General features: G+C 40.0%; 2 protein-coding genes across 6 annotated transcripts in view; one reads left to right on the top strand and one right to left on the bottom strand.

Annotated features, from left to right (window-relative positions):
• Positions 1–923: 923 nt before the first annotated feature.
• SGCB (sarcoglycan beta) lies at positions 924–12,619 on the bottom strand. The gene is made up of 6 exons (XM_058193954.1): positions 12,463–12,619; positions 8,715–8,924; positions 6,573–6,758; positions 5,940–6,131; positions 4,141–4,272; positions 924–1,383 (listed from the first exon to the last, which is right to left on the bottom strand). Exons 1-6 carry the CDS (start codon positions 12,517–12,519, stop codon positions 1,180–1,182), a joined length of 981 nt encoding a protein of 326 aa, XP_058049937.1. The 5' UTR covers positions 12,520–12,619; the 3' UTR covers positions 924–1,179.
• A 7,267-nt stretch (positions 12,620–19,886) lies between these two features.
• Positions 19,887–24,046, top strand: part of SPATA18 (spermatogenesis associated 18) — a 38,291-nt gene continuing 34,131 nt past the window's right edge. For all 5 annotated transcript variants that reach the window (XM_058193325.1, XM_058193324.1, XM_058193323.1 and 2 more), the window contains exon 1: positions 19,887–20,130. In XM_058193325.1, coding sequence (XP_058049308.1) covers positions 20,044–20,130 — 87 coding nt within the window. In that variant the 5' untranslated portion in view covers positions 19,887–20,043. The remainder of the gene's footprint in view (positions 20,131–24,046) is intronic.

The following is a 24,046-nucleotide window of genomic DNA, read 5'->3' as shown; positions in this document are numbered from 1 at the left end:
GCAACATAAGCAGAGAAGGTACCTTCAAACTGCTCAATCTCAATTGGCAATAAAGCAGAATTTTATCTGCAGTAAAAAAAGTGTATTTTCATGCACTCTCACAAGCCGGCCTTAAAATGTTTTTAATTTTCTTCGGTTTTCATGGGACCTCTGCCAGAAGCATTTTCAAATGCCATGCCTAAGAAACTGACAAACCAAAAGACTTAAAACATTCTAAACTGGGATATTTTTCAAAATGAACCAACGGCTGTTTGGGCAGAAACACAGGTTAATAATCCTATGAGTTTTGCCAAACTCGAACTATTCAAAGTACTACTTGGAAAAAACTTGATTTTTTAACTTGGTAGAAGCAGAGCAATAGCAATACAGCTTAGACATATACCGCTTCACAGCCCCTCTCTAAGCGGGTTACAGAGTCCGCATCTTGCCCCCAACAATCTGGGTCCTCATTTTACCCACCTCGGAAGGAGGGAAGGCTGAGTCAATCTTGAGCCAGTGGGAATAGAACTGCCAAACTGCTGTCAGTCATCAGAATTACCCTACAGTAATGCATTCTACCCACTGCACCACCAGAGTTTTGATAGTCCAACAACCTGCAGCTGCTCAACCACTCTGTTTCCATAATCAGTTTCCAGAATGACTTGAATTCCCCAGCCAATATTAGAACATGGAATTCAGTGCATCTAACTTTCAAAAAACAGATGCCTCAATATAATGGGACCAAATAAAGGTCTAAGTATAATGTCTGAGAAATACACATTTGCAAAGGTAAAAGTACCAGAAACAAAAATGAATTACGTATTCATGTCACAGGAGGTCTTTGCCAACAGCTCTAGAGGCCATATTAACAAATCAGCGGAAGGATGCTTCCCTTGGCAAACTCCAAAACAATTCTTCCAAAGTATTTTTGAAACATACATAGGCCTATTTGGTAATTTTTATTCTACAATACCCTGAAGTACATTCTGCATTTTTATTTAACTGCCTTACTAAAATGCACTTCTACGCAGCAAGGAACATACCTTAAAACATGATGGGCCTAATCAACGGTGCTACATGTGGAGACTGGTGTGTGAGAAGGGCTTCATTTCTATAAATAACTAAAAACATCCTTGCAAACATGCAGTGGCTTGAACTTAAATATAGTGATTTTTCTTTCCATAGTTTCCACATTCGCCTTTAATACGTATTACCACATGGGTTGATAGAGGTTTGGCAACCCATATTACGGCTCTTAACTGGAATACGGAATAATGTCCCATCCGAACACATGCAAAGTTTGTAACGTTCCCAGTCACCATTGTTAAATTGTTCCTTGTGAGAAGAATTTGGCAGTCGGGATACGCTGATCATCACACTTCCATTTAGGATAATGGAGTTGTCCTAGGAAAGGAATATGTCTAAATCAATGAACATGTAACAGTCTTCACAGTCTTCTTCTAATATTATCTACTTTTAGCCTCCAAGATGCCTTTCAATTCTTGCACAGATAAAAACGTTGGCAAACCATAGAATCTATAGTGTTATGTGGACTTGAGGATTTGTTTTTTATTTTAGCAGTTCTCATACCAATTTCTGTAACTTTATGAAACATTTAAAGAGGATGTCGCTTTAATGCATGGATGAGGACTGTGGATCAAGAAGAACTGAACGTTAATTCAACTGCTTGCTTTCAGATCATATGATTCTTTTTCAACTTGCATCAATGAAAGATTTCATGTAGTTCAGTCTTAAAGAGTAGACACACTTTCCTAACTTATTACATATCCCTTAATATTAAACATCAATAGGGGGAGAGAGTAGAAGATCTTATCATTGGATTGTAATCTTTCTGCTTCTTTATAGAGTTGGGATGCTTGCAAAATATATTCATAATATAGTCTGGCGCTAACTGGCCTCTGGATTTCCTGAATTAATGTGTGGAGCAGAATTATCAATCTTCATGCTTTCTGAGTATTATAAGGCTGTTCACAGTTTAAAATACAGGTAGTCCTCACTTAAAGACTACAGTTGAGCCCAGAATTTCTTTCATAATTCATTGTAGTCATTAAGTGGGTTACCATGTGACCTTAACTGTTTTGCAACCAATTTTATGATGAGTGTATAACTGGTCACCAGGTCATTAAGTAACACCGGTGTTAAATCCATTCTGAATTGGCATTTTTATTGTGGGACGCTGATAAAATCCCACCAGAAACCAACTAAAAAATGATGGAAATTGCAGTCATAAATTCAAGCCATTGCCAGGCACCAAAAATGCAATCATGTGTCTGGAAAGGAGGCACCAATCATAACTGTGATGATAGATCCTAATTTTCTTTTTGGGGGTCTCTTTCATTTTTGAACTATTATCAAGCAACCAGTCACTAAGCAAGGACTACCTGCAGTATCAAAATTATATATTGTAAGAGACAATATTTTAATTATTTTACAGAAATAATATAAATTTATAAATAATATAAATTCCCGAACGCCATCACTCTGCTAAACAAATAATTCCCTTAACACTGTCAAACTAGTTACTAAGTCTGCATTACTATTAATCTTCTCATCGTTCCTATCACCCATCTCCTCCCACTTGTGACTGCATGACTGTAACTTTGTTGCTTGTATCCTTACGATTTATATTGTTTCCTAGTATGATTTGATTGCTTATTTGTACCCTATGACTATCATTAAGTGTTGTACCTTATGATTCTTGATGAATGTATCTTTTCTTTTATGTACACTGAGAGCATATGCACCAAGACAAATTCCTTGTGCCAATAAAGAATTCTATTCTGTTCTGTTCTATTCTAAATCACTTTAATTTTTTAAGTAAGAAGCCTTACTATAATATGTAAATTGTCATTATTTGTATGCAGTTGTGCAATTATTAAGCGACCATGAATGTAAAAATAATGGTTTACCAATGAACACAAACAAAATAAAGATAGATGAATACATTCATCCTTATTCAAAATAGATTTTTAAAGTAGTTTACTGTCTAGTTATAAGGGACACGGTGGCTCAGTGGCTAAGATGCTGATCTTGTTGACTGAAAGGTTGCCAATTCAGCGGTTCAAATCCCTAGTGCTGCATAACAGGGTGAACTCCCATTACTTGTCCCAGCTTCTGCCAACCTAGCAATTCGAAAGCACGTAAAAAATGCAAGTAGAAAAATAGGGACCACCTTTGGTGGGAAGGTAACAGCGCTCCATGTGACTTTGGCGTTTAGTCATGCCGGCCACATGACCACAGAGACATCTTTGGACAGCACTGGCTCTTCGGCTTTTTTAACAGAGATGAGCACCACCCCCTAGAGTCGGGAACGACTAGCACATATGTGTGAGGGGAACCTTTACCTTTTACTGTCTAGTTGTCTTTTTTCTACTCATCAGGAGAGAAATATGAGTTACAACTAAATATAGAAGCAAACATGTCTCCAACCTTTCTTTTCTTTTTTGAAAGTGTTCCAGTGGAAGCAACCATCTGGGGTGACTAATTTGGACTCTTGAAAATTAAAGAGGTTTGGTAAAGATGTTGTGTTTGCCTGAAATCGCAATACCTTATTTTATACCGTATTCCTTCCCTCCCTACAATCTTATAGTTACTTGCATTGTACTCCAAATATTGAGCTTACTTACAGCTACAATACAGGTAGTACTTGACTTACAAGCGTTCGTTTAGGACACTGTCTTCTTATTCATCTGCAAAGATTAGTTTTAGTTTTAATATTCAAATATCCTGTATTGACCATCAATTGTGTTGTAAATGTTGTACCTTGATGAATGTATCTTTTCTTTTATGTACACTGAGAGCATATGCACCAAGACAAATTCCTTGTGTGTCCAATCACACTTGGCCAATAAAATTCTATTCTATTCTATTCTATTTGCTTCAAAACACTGCTACAAGTGTTTGGGTGAATATAATTTATTCAGGAATTCAACAGAGCATTGTCTGTATGAAGTAGAAAGCGTTTATGCACAGAACAGATTTAAAGGCCAATTGAAATATTAAAAATACAGTTTGTATGTCTGTGTATGCATGCAAGTTTAAGTTCACAAATGACAAAACCGAGCCAATGTCTGACCAAATGACATTTCCTTAGTCGAGCGACCACATTATAAAATAGCTAAAAATCCTGGAATTACTTACGGCTTTCAGTTCCAAGTTGCGTCCCATAGAAAACTTTATAGTTTTGCCCATAATAAACACTCCTTCATTTCCACGGACAATAGCACGCCCATCAACTTTTATATTGAGATCACTCGTGGCATTGCTTGTAATCTAAGAAAAAAAGAACATGGCTATACAATGTGTTTACTAAACTAGTATCAAATTTATATTAAAGTAATCAAAGTATAAAAGAACTCGTTCTTACACAGTGCTGTTCACTCTTTGCACTTTGACTGTAGCACATAAATAATCGTTTAGGATTACCAGATATGGACCTAAAAATGCTCTGAGATCTTAATTTTAAAGTTCTAGATTTCTATTCTTATTCGTCTGCTGTCTTTATTGGTTGTTTGCATTCTTGTTACAGAAACTTAGTAGCTTTATCTAGAATCAAAATTTGTTTATGAATAGAATAGAATAGAATAGAATAGAATAGAATAGAATAGAATAGAATAGAATAGAATAGAATAGAATAAGAAGGGACCTTGGAGGTTTTCTAGTCCAACCCCTTGTTCAAGCAGGAGAACCTATACAATCTCAGACAAGTGACTGTCCAGTCTCTTCTTAAAAACCTCCAGTGATGGAGCACCCACGATTTCTGGAGGCAAGCTGTTCCACTGGTTAACTGTCCTTACTGTTAATTTCTCCTTAATTCCAGGCTGCATCTCTCCTTGATCAGTTTCCAGCCATTATTTCTTGTCCTGCCCTCTGGTGCTTTGGAGAATAATTTGACCCCCTTTTGAATATTAGTTTATTCAAAATTTGTTTATAGAAACTTAGCTTTATCTAAACTTTACAGAGCAGCACTAACTGAATTCTGTACGGTTTCTAATTAAGTGCTTTACTTCGTGTCAGTACCATCACGACACCTGATCTGAATTCCCCTTACTCATTTTTAAAAGGTCTATAAAAACTTGGCTTTTTCTGAGTCTTAGTTCGTTCTGAGTTAGGGTGGATGGCAAGTCTGTTGCAAGGGTGTTTGGGGGTTTAAATGCTTCCTCTTTTGGAAGTAAATCATTGTTTTTATTGCTCTATTTTTTTCTTACAGATAGTCCTCAACTTACGATCATAATTGAGACGAGAACGTCTGTTACTAAGCAATGCGACTGTTAAATGGGTTGCACCTGATTTTATGACCTTTTTTTGCTGTAGTTGTTAAGTGAATCACATGAAGTTATTCTGGCTTCCCAATTGACTCTGCTGGTTGGAAGCAAGGTGGGAAGTGCATAAATGATGATCTACCATTGTAGAAATATGCCAATTGCCAAGTACCTAAATCGGGCGCAGGAGACCGTGGGGATGCGGAGATGGTCATAACTATGAGGACCATTCTTAAAATCATTTTTTCCAGCACTGTTTGAAAGTTGCTAAATAAATAGTCGTAAGTCGAGGATTACCTGCACTGTTTTTAGTGGTCATAGACTATCCAGAGTCTTTACGAAGTTGGGTGGTTGTCTACATTTGACCAATAAATAAATTACAATTAATAAAATAAATATGTTGTAAAAGTAGTTGTAGAATATAGTTGTAGTAACCTGTTTAAATACAGAGGTCTAATCGATGGTTTAAATGTACAATTATTCCACGTCTTTCTGTTAACTGGTTAACTAGATACATCTTAGTTTTTGTTTGCTTGCTTATTCTATGTGCAGAACATTGCAAATTTATATAAATCTCAATAAAATCTCAATAAAATTATGAATTTTAGATGTCATTTATTTAAAAAACCAAACATATTATACGTTTACAGTTGAAAGTAAGCAAAATATAATCCATACCCTTTCTGTAGATGCTTTTTGGACATTTAAAATTTTTACTCCACTTGGCAAATTAAACTCATGGGTATTGTAGTCAGTGCTAAATAAAGTGTTTTGAGTTCGTGGGTCAACAAATTCCATTCCGATATCGCTGGTAATTGAAGTTTTATTTTTCTCCACACTAAGTTTTGTTTCCCCCTGCTGAAATACAATCTTTAAAAGAAGAAAGAGGGTGCTGAATTTAATAACAGAGAATTTATTACGCTGCCTTAAATTATTAATTGGTAGTGCTTTTTCATCTTAATAAGCAATTTATCAATTTATTTTAAAAGGTATAAATGCAAGACAGCATCCAACAAATTAAAAATTAAAACTGAAACAAAGAAAACTGCAATATCCAGCATCACAGAAATAAAAGTCTACAAACAAAAGAATTTCACTAACCAGCAAAGCAAACAAGTGACCAATAACTAAAACCCAGATTTTTGACTATCAGAGATATATTGCATCAGGATAAAGGTCTCTTAGGAGGGTATGCCACAAGTACCATTATTAAGAAGATTCTCCTCTTGGTTAGATTCCAGCCAAACACAATTCAGCAAGATAATATGAAGCCAAACCTTAGATATTGAATATAAGGAGGCACATACTTACTGGCTGATTTTCTCCAACAATCACCAAATCTTCGTTCCGTCGGCCTCCCACTGTACTCTTATATAATGGATGTATAATTCCCATATCAGAATCTTGTTTAAATCTTAGTAATCCGCTATCATGAAATTCCATGCTATCGCAGCCATTGGGTCCAATACGAATTACAGCCCAAATTATGAAGGTGATCTAAGAAAATAAATATTGTTTGTACAGTTCTGAAAGATTTGTGTCACTTGGAAAACAGATTAACATTTGAACCATTTGTGAATGTTTTGGCCTCCAAAACTTTTGAGAAATGTCTGTGGTACAGCAAGCTTGAATGATGTCCATGAAAGGCAGCTTCCTATACACAGTATAGGAAGCAATTTATAGATAGTCTCAATTTACAACCATTCATTCAGTGGCCAATGTTATAATGGCACTGAAAAAAGTGACATGATTAGTTTTCATATGTACAAACATTGCAGCACACACACACACACACACACCCAGTGGTCATATGATCAAAATTCAGGTGCTTGGCAACTGGCTCATACTTATGACCATTGCTGCATCCCAAGGTCATGTGATCTCCTTTTGCGACTTTCTGACAAGCAAAGTCAATGGGGAAGCCAGATTCAATTAACAACAGTGTTACTAACTTAACAACTGCAGTGATTCGCTTAACAACGGTATCCATAAAGGTCGTAAAATGGGACAAAATTCACTTAACAACCGTTTCGCTTAGCAACAGAAATTTGGGACTCAATTGTGGTCGTAAGTCGAGGACTACCTGTATGAGGAATGGCTAAGATTCTTTCTTTCATAAAATGAAAAATAAAAGGTATATTTAAAATGTGATTTCCCCCCCCCTTGCATTCAATACTTTAGCTATCAATCTTAAGGAGATGTAAATGCAGTGGTGAAATGTAAAATTTGTTACTACCGGTTCTGTAGGCGTGGCTTGGTGGGGGGTAATGTGACTGGGTGGGCGTAGCCAACTTTTTTTTTCTTTTAAAAGCATTTTTTCTACAACCTCTTTGGCCGAAAGGTTGTAGAAAAAATGCTTTTAAAAGTAAAAAAAATCCTCTGATGATTGCGCGGCTCAGTTGGGCATGGGGTGGGGATGGGGGGCAGGGATTTTTGCTACCGGTTCTCTGAACCACCTACCACCATTGCTACCGAATTGGGCGATCCGGTCTGAACCAGGAGCATTTCACCCGTGTAAATGTTCTAGAATTTAGATGAAATTCTGGAAGACCTGACAACAGTGAGTGACTTTGTTACCTCCTGTATAATTACTTCAAGGCATACTACAGCGGGCTGCCTTTGAAGACCACTCAAATTTTGCAACTGGTTCAAAATGCAGCAGGCCATCTCTTAATGAGTCAAAGCCAACTATCATATATTGTGCCAGATCTGTGGACACTGCTCTTGCTACTACAGAGCTTCTGGGCCAATTCAAACTATTGTTGGTTTTGACCTATAAAATCCATAATGGCTTGGCACCGGGGTACCCACAGGATCTTCTGCTTCAAACAGAACCTATCACACTAGTTCACACATCCAGTGTGAGAGATCTGGGGAGGGGTCAGCAAGTCAAACCTTCTGGAACAGCCTCCTCCCAGAGATTTGTAGGATGCCCTCCCACCTGGTATTTAGGGAGTATACGGATCACCTTACAGGTCCAAAATCAGCTGGCAGGCTCGGGTGCAGTTGAGGGAACTTCCTTCTGCTGTATTTTTAGGGCATGGAATTGATAGGTTGAGTCATTCTGTCCAGTGGTGAAATTCAAATTTTTTTACTACCGGTTCTGTGGGCGTGGCTTGGTGGGCATGGCAGGGGAAGGATACTGCAAAATCTCCATTCATTCCCCGTTCCTGGGGGAAGGATATTGCAAAATCCCCATTTCCTCCCCACTCCTGGGGGAAGGGTATTGCAAAATCCCCATTTCCTCCCCAGTCCTGGGGGGATGGATATTGCAAAATCTCCATTCCCACCCCACTCTGGGGCCAGCCAGAGGTGGTATTTGCCGGTTCTCCGAACTACTCAAAATTTCCGCTACCGGTTCTCCAGAACCTGCTGGATTTCACCCCAGATTCTGTCCCTTTATCTAACTGAATATCGTCAGCTAGAATGCATTTTATAGATTATTATACTTACGATTAAATTAACAACAGCCAAAATGAAAAGGAGGACCAGCACACAGATCGCCAAATTGCCTTTTCTGCCTCGCAAACCAGTTTTGTGTAGACGATCTTCATCAATCGGGATGTATCCCGCCTTGAAGTTACTGTTATGCTCTTTGTTAATATTTCTGCGTTCCACGGCCTTTTCTCGCATCGATTTCTTCACGGGGCCATTTGAGCTTTGCTATAAATTTCAGCAGAAAGAATTGCTCAATAACATTTCAACGTTTTAAAATGATCAGAAAGAATCTACATGGAGTATAGCATTTATTTTATTTACAAAATGATTACATCCTGGAGAAAGGGAGCATCAGTTGAAAAATACTTCAACGATCCTTACAGAGCAGGTAGTCCTTGAATTATGACCATGATTGAGCCCAGGAATTTCGGTTGTTAAGTCATGATGGACATAAAATAGGTCATCACATCATTGGACCTCATTTTATAACCTTTTGTTGCAGTGGTCATACAGCCACAATCCACTGTTTGCAGTGATTCACTTAGCAACTGTAGCAAGAAAAGTCATAACATGGGGCAAAACTCACTTAAAAATGTCTCACCTAACAACATAAATTTTGGGCTGAATTGTGGTCGTAAGTGGAGGACTACCCGTACTCTTGATTTTTTTCTTTTTAAATGTCACAAATTTTTTTCAGCCCCCAACAATGCCTTTCAAAAGGAGCGTTATTCCAGGCCAACCTTTCTCAGTTTTGCAAAGCTTGCTGGTCCTTTTCTGTCCTCTCCAATTCCCACTATCTGAGTGCATGGCGGTCTGGTTGGGCCACCCGGTTTTCCACATCTCCTCCACCATCCTTGTTAGACTTTAGACTTAGAATAACTTTTTTGTCACTTTGAAAGGACACTAATCGGCATACATTAAAATGAAATTGCATGCAGCTCTCAGAGAGGGTCACTGCCTCCTACATGCGCTACATAAACATGACTAAATAAATAAATAAATACAAAATTACGCATATACCCACATATATTATATGACATGGAGAAACAACACAGTCTACTCTACGTAGACCAGGGGTGTGAAACTCAAGGCCTGTGGGCCCACCCTAGAAACAGTGAAGGACTGGCCGGCGGCCTCTGCTAGCGAAAAGGGAGCTGGGGAGGGCCGTGTGCAGCCCTCCTGGGCTCCTTTTGGGCCACAATGGCCTCCTGCAACCCTCTGTCAATGAAAACGCAACGAAAACAGAGCACATGTGGCCCTCTGGAGCGCCATTTTCACTGGCAGAGGGCTGCAGGAAGCTACTGGAGCCCAGTAAATGGAACCTCAATGAATGACATCAAGCTGGCCACACACACCCAGCCACCCCCTCCCCAACCAGGTCAAACACAACTCTGACATGGCCCTCAATGAAATCGAGTTTGATATCCCTGAGATAGACCAACCAAAAGTAGGCAGTACCATTTGGTACAAAATATAAATAGACATGTAAATAAAGGCCATTCATGCAAATTAAAACACTAATAAACTCAAAATAGCAAAATGCTATACTCTAAAGAGTTATTTTGTGGTTTGTATCAGGAAGTAACACAAAAATAATAGTATAGTATAGTTAGTATAGTATAGTAATAGTAATAGTAATAGTAATAGTAATAGTAATAGTAATAGTAATAGTAATAGTAATAGTAATAGTATAGTATAGTATAGTATAGTATAGTATAGTATAGTATAATATAATATAATATAATATAATATAATATAATATAATATAATATAATATAATATAATATAATAACATATTTTATATGACATGTAAATAAAGACCATTCATATAAATTAAAACTCTAATAAACTCAAGATAGCAAAATGCTATACTCTAAACTAGTTATTTCAGGGTTTGTATCAGGCAGTAACACAAAATAATAGTATAGTATAATATAATATAATATAATATAATATAATATAATATAATATAATAACATATTTTATATGACATGGAGAAACAACCCAGTCTAGAGATCAGCCAAAATCAGTATCTTTTGGTACAAAATGTAAATTTACATGTAAATAAAGACCATTCATATAAATTAAAACTCTAATAAACTCAAGATAGCAAAATGCTATACTCTAAACTAGTTATTTCAGGGTTTGTATCAGGCAGTAACACAAAACTAAATAATATAATATAATTAATATTTTTATAATATAATATAGTATAGTATTACTGTAGTGTAGTGTAGTGTAACATAACGTAACATAATAATGTATATGCCCACATATTTTATAACACATGGAGAAACAAGTCTAGAGATCAACCAAAATTAGTACCTTTTGGTACTAATATAAATTTACTGATATAAATTTAAATGCAAATAAAGACCATTCATACGAATTAAAACTAATAAACTCAAGATAGCAAAATGCTATACTCTAAACTAGTTATTTCATGGTTTGTATCTGGCAGTAACACAAAACTAAATAACATAATATAATTAATATTTTTATAATATAGTATAATATAGTATTACTGTAGTGTCATGTAGTGTAACGTAACGTAACATAATAATGTATATGCCGACATATTTTATATGAAATGGAGAAACAAGTCTAGAGATCAACCAAACTTAGTACCTTTTGGTACTAATATAAATTTATAAATTTACTGATATAAATTTAAATGCAAATAAAGACCATTCATACTAATAAACTCAAGATAGCAAAATGCTATACCTTAAGGACTTATCTCATGGTTTGTATCAGGTAGTAACACAAATCATAAGATAACATAACGTAACATAAGGTAACTTAACACAACACAACACAACACAACACAACACAACACAACACAATAATAATAATAATAAAAAAAAACATACATACATAACTATGCGTATACCCACATATATTATACGACACAGAGACACAATACGGGCTAGGTCCGTGATATATCCATACACAGGGCGAGAAAAAAACGAAATTTGGGAGTTTTTGTTCCACCAGGGAGCCCAGGGAAGCAACACAGGACCGGCGGGGCTCAGGCGAGAGAGAGGAGGCCGCTCGTAGCGGTCTATTTTTTGCTCGCACGGAGGGCCGGGCGCCGCTTACTTGGGCAGGAATCTCCCTCTCTCGGACGCCGCTCCGGGCGTGGTCCCTCCGCCAAGGGGCGCAGCCCAGCGCCACTATTATTATTATTATTTACACAAAATGACAGTATACACAGTAAACGAGATATAAACGAGATAATAATAATAATAATAATAACAACAACAACAATAATAACATTAATATTATTATTATTATTATTATTATTATTATTATTATTATTATTATTATTATTATTATTATTATTATTATTATTTAGGGAGGGGGGAAATGGTATTTGAAGGATTCCCTCAGGATTCCCTCAGGAAGCGCAAACATAACGGGCGGCGAGGCTCTGAGGCGCGCCTCACAGAGGCGCTTGCTTGGTTACGGAGCCGCTGAGGAGAGCTTTCTCGCCCGCCGCCTGGCTCTCCTTAAGGCGGACTTCCAACGCCCTTCGGCGGCCGCCAGCCCCACCGAAGCGAGCTCGGACCCTCCGCTTGAACCCCAAACTGAGGTTGAGGGGTGGGGGGGGGAGAGAGAGAGAGACGGCCGGGACCCGCGGCGGCGGCGGCGGCTCTGCTTTCCCGCCAGATTTCCCCAGCGCAAATCTTCGCAGAGGGGTCCGCATCGGCGGCTTCCCAAATTTCCCTGCCTCCCCCCTTCCCTCCGCCTGGCTACCGACCTGCTCGGAAGCCGCCGCCGCCGCGCCCGCCGCTGCGGCGGCTGGAAGAACCGCCATCTTCGGCTCTTGTCCTTCCTTGGCCGGCAGAGGGAGCGAGGCTGGGCGGCGAGGCCGAAAAGCTGACGCGGAATCCGCCTCCTCCTCCTCCGGTCGGGGCTTTCTGCGGCAGGCGGGTCGGTGGGAAGGGGAGAGCCGAGAAAAGACCCGAGAGAGCCCCGTTGGAGGGAAGCGGCGCAGGCCCAAAAAAAAAAGGGAGGAGGACGTAAAATGCAGGCAGTCCTCGACTTACGGCCTCAACGGTAGGCCCCCCCCCTCCAGCATTTCTGTTGCTCAGCGAGACGTCTCTGTTCAGTGAGTTTTGCCTCCGTTCAACGACCTTCCTTGCCCCAGTTGTTAAGCGAAACACCGCAGTGGACAAATTGGTAATCGGGTTGTGAAGTGAATCTGGCTTCCAACAGAATAAAAAAAAATATTATTATAATAATTAACAATTAATACTAAGCGTTAAATTTGTACCCTATGGCCATCACTAAGTGTTGTAAGTGTTGTACCTTGATGAAGGTATCTTTTCTTTTATGTACACTGAGAGCATCTGCACCAAAACAAATTACTTGTGTATCCAATCACAGTTGGCCAAATAAATTTTTTTTATTATTTATTATTTAATTTTTATAGTGTTTTTATCCTATACATTTTTGATAGGATCCTAATTTTTATACTTAATTCTTAGGAATGGGAATAGAATACTTTATTGTCACTTTGAATGTACACTAATCCAGGGGTCTCCAACCTTGGCAAATTTAAGCCTGGAGGACTTCCAGAATTCCCCAGCCAGCTTTGCTGGCTGGGGAATTCTGGGAGTTGAAGTCCTCCAGGCTTAAAGTTGCTAAGGTTGGAGACCTCTGCACTAATCCGCGTACATCAAAATGACATTACGTTGCATACAACTTTCCCTTTTTTTTAAAAAAAAAGTTTTTTATTGATTTTACAACACAATACAAACATACATAACGCATGTGTTTTCTTTTTACATGTCAGTTTCGTTCCACATACTTTCTACTTTATATATTCCCCTTCCCCCCCCCTCTTCTTATCTTTAGCATCCCTTTATATCTAGTTTTATTCATTTACAATATTTTATACATTTGTCACATTCTCTTCTCCATCATTTATTCATATTTACTTTTCCTATTCTCTGACCCAGGGGTCTCCAACCTTGTCAACTTTAAGACTTGTGGACTACAACTTCAGCTGGCTGACGAATTCTGGGAGTTGAAGTCCACAAGTCTTAAAGTTGACAAGGCTGGAGACCCCTGCTCTAACCAATCGCACCACTTTGTCCATACTTGATCCGTTGCAACTTCCAAAGGGTCTCCACCTGTAATATAAACATGACCGCCTGCTGCCACCGATAGCCTCCCACTGACCTGTGCGCTCCCACAGGGAGGGTCTCCTCAGGGTGCCGTCTGCCAAACAATGCTGGCTGGCAACCCCCACGGGGAGAGCCTTCTCTGTGGGGGCACCTACCCTCTGGAATGAGCTTCCTCCGGGGTTACGATCACTTCCCGACCTCCAGACCTTCCGACGGGAGCTCAAGATTCTTTTGTTTCACCGCACAGGGCTGGCCTAATGTGTTAATGGTTTTTAGTCAGGGTTTTATTGTTGTTTTAATTAGTTTTAACGTTTAATAATAATAATAATAATTTAATTTGTATACCGCCCTTCTCCCGAAGGACTCAGGGCGGTTAACAGCCAAGTAAAAGGACAATAAATAAACACAATACAAGTAAAACAATAATTAAAAAACTTATTCAAATTTGCCCCCAAATTAAGATACATTTAAAACCATAAAACCCAATTAAAATTAAAAACCCAATAATAAAATCTAAAAATTCTATGCCAGTCCTGCGCGGAAAAATAGGTACGTTTTCAGCTCGCAGGGGAAGGTCCGAAGGTCAGGAAGTTGTCGAAGTCCAGGGGGAAGTTCGTTCCAGAGGGTAGGAGCCCCCACAGAGAAGGCCCTTCCCCTGGGGCCACCAGCCGACATTTTTTGGCTGACGGCACCCTGAGGAGTCCCTCTCTGTGAGAGCGCACGGGTCAGTGGGAGGCAAACGGCAGCAGTAGGCGGTCCCGTAAGTAGCCTGGTCCTAAGCCATGGAGCGCTTTAAAGGTGGTAACCAGTTTGCCAAAATTGAATTAGATTTTTATAGCGTTTTTAACTTTATTTATGAATATTGTTTTAAGTTGGCTGTAAACCGCCCAGAGTCCTTCAGGAGAAGGGCGATATAGAAATTTAATAAAATAAATAAATAAATAAATAAAATAAATAAATGACAAATAAATAAATACAAAATTATGCATGTACCCACATATATGACACGGGGAAACAACACAGTCTAGTTTGGATGTATACATTCCACATTGACTTTGCTTGTTTGAAGGTAGCAAAAGAAGATAACATGACCCTGGGACACAGTAAAATTGTCCGTTCTTTTTCATAGTCCCTCTACAGGTAGTCCTTGGTCTACGACCACAATGGAGTCCAGCATTTCTGCTGTTCAGCGAGACAACTGTTCAGTGAGTTTTGCCTCATTCTATGACCTTTCTTGACCAGATGTTAAGTGAAACACTGCAGTGGATAAGTGAATCTGACTTCCACATTGACTTTGCTCGTCAGAAGGTTGCAAAAGGGGATCATTTGACCTTGGAACACAGCAATGGTCATAAGTATGAACCAGTGCCAAGCATCTGAATTTTGATCACGTGATGATGGGATGCTGCAAAGGTCGTAACTGTGAAAAACTGTCCTTAAGACACTTTTTTCAGTCAACGGTCATTAAGTGAACTGTTGTAAGTCGAGGACTAACTGTAATAGAGTTGAAAGGGACCACAGAGGTCTTCTAGTCCAACCCCCTGCTTGAGAAGGAGACCCTATATTATTTCAAATAAATGATTGTCCAGTCTGTTTTTGAAAACACAGCTGTCATGTCACCCCTAGTCCTTCTTTTCATGACACTAGACATTTCCAATTCCTGCAACTATTTCATGTTTTAGGCTCCAGCCTAGAGGTGAAATCAAGCGGGTTCTGACAGGTTCTGGAGAACTGGTAGCGGAAATTTTGAATAGTTTGGAGAATTGTTTGGAGGCTGATCGGACACTACCTAGTGGCACTGAGGGAAGCGAGACGTTGCTACATCTCCTCCCTCATTGCGTCGGCAGATAACCGCCCGGCCGCCCTGTTTCGGGTGACTCGTTCCCTCCTTCAACAGGGGGAGCGGGATGACCCGTTGCAGGAACGAGCTGAGGAGTTTAGTGGTTATCTATACGATAAAATCGTTCAGCTTCGGGACGGTCTGGACCAAAATTGGGTAGATCCGGGTGAGACGTCGGAGGGCGGTCTTGTTGAGATTGTTTGGGATGAGTTTGACCCTGTGGCTCCTGAGGACATGGACAGGTTGCTGGGTAGGCTGAACGCCACCACGTGTTTACTGGACCCGTGCCCCTCCTGGTTGGTACTGGCCACTCAGGAGGTGACACGAGGCTGGCTCCAGGAGATCACGAATGCTTCTTTGGTGGAGGGGGTCTTTCCGGCCGCCTTGAAAGAGGCGGTGGTGAGGCCCCTCCTCAAGAAGCCTTCCCTGGACCCGGCTGTTTTAGGTAATTATCGTCCAGTCTCCAACCTTTCGCCGTGAGCTTAAGACACATCTATTTATTTGCGCAGGACTGGACTAGATTTTAAATTCAAATTGGTTTTAATGGGGATTTTGCAGTATCCTTCCCTGGAGTGGGGTGAGAATGCAGATTTTGCAGTATCCTTCCCTGCTATGCCCACCAAGCCACGCCCACCAAGCCACGCCCACCAAGCTATACCACACCCAGATTTGGACCAGTTCTCTTGTTTGTTTCAACAGTTTTGAGGCACATCTAGTGTCAGGCCTGGAACCCATACTAGGCCTTAGGGTTCCAGACGCTGCCACATTTTTCCTGAGGGAAGAAGGGGGTTGAGGGTATGGTAACATTCTTCAAGCGGTCAAGGTCGGATGATGTTCACTTCGGCAGGAGGAGTGGCGAGAAGATATTCGAATGAACTGGGAGAACGTGGGACCATGTGACCAGCACAGGGGTAAGGGGGCTGGGACTCTTGGGGTTTGTATAACTGGGAAAAGAATCCGGAAGTTCAGTTTTGGAATTTCACTCATCGTGCCAGTTTCCTTATGCTAGTAAAGAACTCTGAAAGACAATGGCTTCTGAGTTTTTTATGCAGAAGAGGTTTTCTGGAACCCTGACATCTAGTTCTTGGTAATGTCAATGTTGTGTCATATCTTCTCCACTGTGGATGACTTCACTCTGTTCCATGGTATATTACGTGCCTTGGAAATTGTTTTGTATCCTCGTCTGACTGATACCTTCCAACAATGTTTTAAGTTCTTTGCAGATCATGGTTTTTGCCGTAAGAGGCAGCTGAGTCAATATCAGAAAAATAGCTGAACTTTATATGGGCTTGATCAGGGTCACTTTAATTGATGGCAGATGTTGATTGACTATTATTTAAAATCATTTTGAATATTCCGTTAATTCTGACCACAGTCACATCCCTACTTATAAGAGACTGTGCACACTTATGCAACTGGAAACTGATCAAAGAAAGAAGCAACTTAGAACTAAGGAGAAATTTCCTGATAGTTAGAACAATTAATAAGTGGAACGACTTGCCTTCAGAAGTTGTGAATGCTCCAACACTGGAAATTTTTAAGAAAATGTTGGATAACCATCTGACTGAGATGGTGTAGGGTTTCCTGCCTGGGCAGGGGGTTGGACTAGAAGGCCTCCAAGGTCCCTTCCAACTCTGATGTTATGTTAACTATTTTTATTTCCTCCCAAAATATTTCAGGGTTTTTTTTTTTTCCCCAATTGTATTGTATGCCTTATATGTTATATTAAAAGCGGGAAAGAATTTGAAGTGATTTAGCTTGGTCTGATTTTTCTACATCTCAAAGCAGTTTCATTTTAACAGGTGTGTAGACTTTTTATATCTTGGATGGGTGGATGTGGGTGGGTGGGTGAATGGGTGGATGTGGGTGGGTGAATGGGTGGATGTGGGTGGGTGAATGGGTGGATGTGGGTGGGTGAATGGGTGGATGTGGGTGGGTGGGTGAATGGGTGGATGTGGGTGGGTGGGTGGGTGGGTGAATGGGTGGATGTGGGTGGGTGGGTGGGTGAATGGGTGGATGTGGGTGGGTGGGTGAATGGGTGGATGGATACTTTCAAGATGTAGAGGAGATTAATCAGAACAAAAAGTGGGTTCATTTTTCCACTTCCATGTAATGCACAGATTTTCATCTTGTGATCTGAAAATCAATGCATCGTTTTGAAAAAGGAGCCCGAATTCCTGAATCATTAGAACTATGCGCAAGAAGAGTCACACGCGCGTCCGTATCCTTCGCGGGCGGCTAGCTTCTTTGGAAAGCGGGAAGCGCCTCGGTCTCCTGCGCAGACTGCACTGGCTACCTGTGGTCTTCCGGGTGCGCTTCAAGGTTTTGGTGACTAACTTCAAAGCGCTCCATGGCATAGGGCCAGGATACTTACGGGACCGTCTGCTGCTACCAAATACCTCTCACCGACCCGTGCGCTCTCACAGAGAGGGACTCCTCAGGGTGCCGTCGGCCAGACAGTGCCGGCTGGCGACACCCAGGGGAAGGGCCTTCTCTGTGGGGGCTCCCACCCTCTGGAACGAGCTTCCCCCAGGACTTCGCCAACTTCCCGACCTCCGAACCTTTCGCCGCGAGCTTAAGACACATCTATTTATTTGCGCAGGACTGGACTAGATTTTAAATTCAAATTGGTTTTAATGGGGATTTTATTATTTTTATTATTATTTTTATTTTAATTATTTTAATTATTCGACCAATTATAATAAGTTTTTTAATGGATGTTTTATTTGTATTTATATGTATGTTTTTATCTGGTTGTGAACCGCCCTGAGTCCCTAGGGAGATAGGGCGGTATAAAAATATGAAAAATAAAATAAATAAAATAAAATAATAACTCTGGCCCCAGAGTGGGGTGGGAATGGGGATTTTGCAGTATCCTTCCCCTGGAGTGGGGTGAGAATGCAGATTTTGCAGTATCCTTCCCCTGCTATGCCCACCAAGCCACGCCCACCAAGCTATACCACACCCAGATTTGGACCAGTTCTCTTGTTTGTTTCAACAGTTTTGGAGGCACATCTAGTGTCAGGCCTGGAACCCATACTAGGCCTTAGGGTTCCAGACGCTGCCACATTTTTTCCCTGAGGGGAAGAAGGGGAGTTGAGGGGTATGGTAACATTCTTCAAGCGGTCAGGGTCGGATGGTGTTCACTTCGGCAGGAGGAGTGGCGAGAAGATATTCGAATGAACTGGGAGAACGTGGGACCATGTGACCAGCACAGGGGTTAGGGGGGTGGGACTCTTGGGGTTTGTATAACTGGGAAAAGAATCCAGAAGTTCAGTTTTGGAATTTCACTCATCGTGTGCCAGTTTCCTTATGCTAGTAAAGAACTCTGAAAGACAATGGCTTCTGAGTTTTTTTTATGCAGAAGAGGTTTTTCTGGAACCCTGACATCTAGTTCTTGGTAATGTCAATGTTGTGTCATATCTTCTCCACTCGTGGATGACTTCACTCTGTTCCATGGTATATTACGTGCCTTGGAAATTGTTTTGTATCCCTCGTCTGACTGATACCTTCCAACAATGTTTTAAGTTCTTTGCAGATCATGGTTTTTGCCGTAAGAGGCAGCTGAGTGAATATCAGAAAAATAGCTGAACTTTATATGGGCTTGATCAGGGTCACTTTAATTGATGGCAGATGTTGATTGACTATTATTTAAAATCATTTTGAATATTCCGTTAATTCTGACCACAGTCACATCCCTACTTATAAGAGACTGTGCACACTTATGCAACTGGAAACTGATCAAAGAAAGAAGCAACTTAGAACTAAGGAGAAATTTCCTGATAGTTAGAACAATTAATAAGTGGAACGACTTGCCTTCAGAAGTTGTGAATGCTCCAACACTGGAAATTTTTAAGAAAATGTTGGATAACCATCTGACTGAGATGGTGTAGGGTTTCCTGCCTGGGCAGGGGGTTGGACTAGAAGGCCTCCAAGGTCCCTTCCAACTCTGATGTTATGTTATATGTTATGTTATGTTAACTATTTTTATTTTTATTTCCCCCTCCCCCAAAATATTTCAGGGTTTTTTTTTTTTCCCCAATTGTATTGTATGCCTTATATGTTATATTAAAAGCGGGAAAGAATTTGAAGTGATTTAGCTTGGTCTGATTTTTCTACATCTCAAAGCAGTTTCATTTTAACAGGTGTGTAGACTTTTTATATCTTGGATGGGTGGATGTGGGTGGGTGGGTGAATGGATGGGAGGCCACCCTCAGTTAAATACGTCTCCTCGTTGGGTGCCGAGAAAAGCAAAAGCCCCAAAAAGGAAGAAATTACCCGTCGCTTGGTTGGAAAAGACGCCCTTTCTTTAGAAGCCCCGCTAGCCTTGACTCTCCCTTCGCTCTATCTGTCGCCATCTCCGGCAGGCATGGCTGACACCTTGAGAAGACTGATCAACAATGAGACCTGCAGGATTTTGCAGGAGAAGCTGGAAAGTTGGTATAAAGACTATTACGTGAGTGTGTAAAAGCGCCTGATTTACATAAGCAGTGTTGTCTTTCCAGAGGGACGAGGAGGTGTGTGTGCGCGCGCGCGTATTTTTGTGTTGTCTAGCATCCTCTATATTTTTTTAACGCGATGCGATATTATTTTCCCTTCCGGCGAAAGCAAGAGCAGGAAAGGGGAGAATATATATCTATATATCTATATCTATCTATCTATCTATCTATCTATCTATCTATCTATCTATCTATCTATCTATCTATCTATCTATCTATCTATCTATCTATCTACCTACCTACCTACCTATTTCTATCTATCTATCTATCTATCTATCTATCTATCTATCTATCTATCTATCTATCTATCTATCTATCTATCTATCTATCTATCTATCTATCTATCTATCTATCTATCTATCGGAGCTAATCAGCTTCTAACGCGGCTGTCCAAGAACTGGACGTTTTAAACAAATTTTAAGGGACAGAAAAGCCCCGCCACGATCTGATTCGCGAACGGAGCTTTTGAGAAGCAAGTTTATGGCGGGAGATGGATCGGGACTTCCATGGATCCTCGGAGACCTCTAGCGATTTCCCGGGAAAACAGTAACCAAGGACGCTGGATTTCAGCGCCAAGAGGGAGGGAGGGAGGGAACGTGGTTGGTTGCCACGGTTACGGAATGTAATGGTATACTTGTACCGACAACATCTCGGACCAGCGATTATTTGTAACTATTGATTACTCAAGTTTCCTTTCTTCCTCCCACGCCCCAGTTTGGCACGGATCGCGCTCGGTCGACCTTGGCTGATCTAAAAAGGCGACCTGGGTGAGGAAAATATTAGGATGAAATTCCAGGGCTAATATGGGCTGGACTGGAAAATTTGGGGGGGCGGAATGTCTCCCAGGGATACCAGTGGAAAAATCACTTTGGTACCCTTGGTAACTTTGTCTACATGGAGTTGTTCCTGAAGTCACCAGGTGGCAAATACTGAGTTCAGTTTGGATCAGATTTATGCCCTTAGTTTATAGTTCCACAGGCGTGTCATTCCCCTCCTCTCCTCACTCTTTAGTATTTGCATTTCACATGGTTAGAGTGATACCCTGTAAAAGCTGTTTAGGTTTTAGATTTTTATTCTGCTGTTCCTCCAAGATGCTCAGACCAAAGTAACTTGGAAACAGTTCCTGCAACAGTCTTCTGCGAGGGACTGAGATACAGCAGCTGTTCATGGTTAAGAATGGAATCTATTTATCATGTTTAATTTTTTTAAAATTAATATCCCATCTTTACTATTTACACAAACAATTCAAAGTGGCAAATATATCTAATATTCTGTCCTTTTCTTGTGTTCCCCACAACAACAACAACCCTGTGAGGCGGGTTGGGCTGAGCAAGATTGGCTGGCTCAAAGTTACCCAGCCCTCTTTCATGCCTGAGGGGACTAGAACTCCCCATCTCCTGGTTTCTAGTACCTGGCACAAGCTGGCTCTACTTCTGGAAGTAAATAGTAAATGGCTTAGCAACATCTGTAATTTATATTACAATTTGTTATAATCCATGTCTTAAATGATTGCAATGTGATGTATATATTTGTCTTCAGGTCAACCACAAAAGAACGACTGTCAGAGCTCATGGCAATCTGTGTTGCTGTACCAGGACCTACTCATTTTTTCCTCTCTTAGTAGCGTTTTAATATTTTATTGTTGAATATCAGGACCATTTCAGACTTCTGAATTCATACTGTGCATCTTCAGGGCAGGAATAGTTTGGGGATATATTTATTTATTTTTTTGAAATGAGGAAATTAAGGATCCGGTCACCCCTACCCAGTTGCATCTGTAGTCTGACATTTCAATGTTGAATGGAAAATAATTACACTGTGAACTGAGACTAGAATTAGAATAGAATTAGAATAGAATTAGAATAGAATAGAATAAAATAGAATAGAATAGAATAGAATTCTTTATTGGCCAAGTATGATTGGACACACAAGGAATTTGTCTTCGGTGCATAAGCTCTCCTTGCACATAAAAGCTATAAGTGATAAATCATGATCATAGTCATAATAAAATACATTCATCATAAATCATAAGATACAACACTTAGTGATAGTCATAGGATACTAAGTAAGCAATAAACATAAATCGTACTAGGAAACTAAAACAATATGAATTGTAAAGATACAAGTAACAGTGTTATAGTCATAAATAGAAAAAGAGATAGGTAGCTGAGAATAATAATAACAATACAGTTTTACGAAACAGTTTGACAGTGTAGTGGGAATTAGTTGTTTAGCAGAGTGATGGCATGTGGGGGAAAAACTGTCCTTGTGTCTAGTTAATACCACAGAGTTCAGAGTGTGTAAAGCTTTATCTATCATAGCTCATTCACGCATGTCATCATTTGATGCTGTAGTCGGATCTAAATGAATAGAATAGAATAGAATAGAATTTTATTGGCCAAGTGTGATTGGACACACAAGGAATTTGTCTTGGTGCATATGCTCTCAGTGTACATAAAAGAAAAGATATGTTCATCAAGGTACAACATTTACAACACAATTGATGGTCAATATATCAATATAAATCATAAGGATTGCCAGCAACAAGTTATAGTCATACAGTCATAAGTGGAAAGAGATTAGTGATGGGAACTATGAAACGATTAATAGTAGTGCAGATTCAGTAAATAGTCTGACAGTGTTGAGGGAATTATTTGTTTAGCAGAGTGATGGCCTTCGGGGAAAAAACTGTTCTTGTGTCTAGTTGTTCTGGTGTGCAGTGCTCTATAGCGTCGTTTTGAGGGTAGGAATTGAAACAGTTTATGTCCAGGATGCGAGGGATCTGCAAATATTTTCACGGCCCTCTTCTGAAGCCTAACATCATGAATCCATGTTCCATAGACTGTATAGATATATAGATATATATTTTCCCAGTTTCTGTGAATGCAAAACATTCCTGATTTAATGTTTTATCTAAGCATCTACATTAAAAAAGGACAGCAAAGAATGTTCTTTCTGCGCCAACTCAGTAAGCTCAAACTGCCCAAGGAGCTGCTGATCCAATTCTACAGAAGAATTATTGAGTCTGTCATTTGCACCTCTATAACTGTCTGGTTCGGTTCTGCAACCCAACAAGAAAAACACAGACTTCAGAGGATAATTAGAACTGCAGAAAAAATAATTGCTACCAACCTGCCTTCCATTGAGGACCTGTATACTGCACGAATCAAGAAGAGGGCCGTGAAAATATTTGCAGATCCCTCGCATCCTGGACATAAACTGTTTCAACTCCTACCCTCAAAACGACGCTATAGAGCACTGCACACCAGAACAACTAGACACAAGAACAGTTTTTCCCCGAAGGCCATCACTCTGCTAAACAAATAATTCCCTCAACACTGTCAGACTATTTACTGAATCTGCACTACTATTAATCGTTTCATAGTTCCCACCACCAATCTCTTTCCACTTATGACTGTATGACTATAACTTGTTGCTGGCAATCCTTATGATTTATATTGATTGATATTGATATATTGACCATCAATTGTGTTGTAAATGTTGTACCTTGATGAACGTATCTTTTCTTTTATGTACACTGAGAGCATATGCACCAAGACAAATTCCTTGTGTGTCCAATCACACTTGGCCAATAAATTCTATTCTATTCTATTATATCACACTTCATTTGATTCCCACTAGATTTCCCGTCCCATCTGATTGTTTAAAAATTACAGGTAAATGGGAAGAAAAGCACAAACTTTGCATCAATATGTTTCAAAAGCTTTTGAACTCCACAAAGTTAGTCATTTTATGAACGGGGGAGCCTCATAAAGCGCCCATTTGTGAGTACGTCTATCACAGTTCCAAATATGCTGTGGGCAAAAAAAATATTCTCCCTTTTTATGTATTATGTAGCACCTCATGGAATAA

Source organism: Ahaetulla prasina, chromosome 8, assembly GCF_028640845.1.
Source record: "Ahaetulla prasina isolate Xishuangbanna chromosome 8, ASM2864084v1, whole genome shotgun sequence".
NCBI lineage: Eukaryota > Metazoa > Chordata > Lepidosauria > Squamata > Colubridae > Ahaetulla > Ahaetulla prasina.
This window is presented reverse-complemented; position numbering and strand designations above follow the sequence as displayed.

Coding starts and splice junctions, on each gene's coding strand:
- SGCB (XM_058193954.1), bottom strand. CDS start 12,519: ATGGCGGTTCTTCCAGCCGCCGCAGCGGCGGGCGCGGCGGCGGCGGCT. Junction 8,925..12,462: donor CGGCGGCGGCTTCCGAGCAG/GTCGGTAGCCAG, acceptor TGAAATTTATAG/CAAAGCTCAAATGGCCCCGT. Junction 6,759..8,714: donor TGGCTGTTGTTAATTTAATC/GTAAGTATAATA, acceptor TTATTTTCTTAG/ATCACCTTCATAATTTGGGC.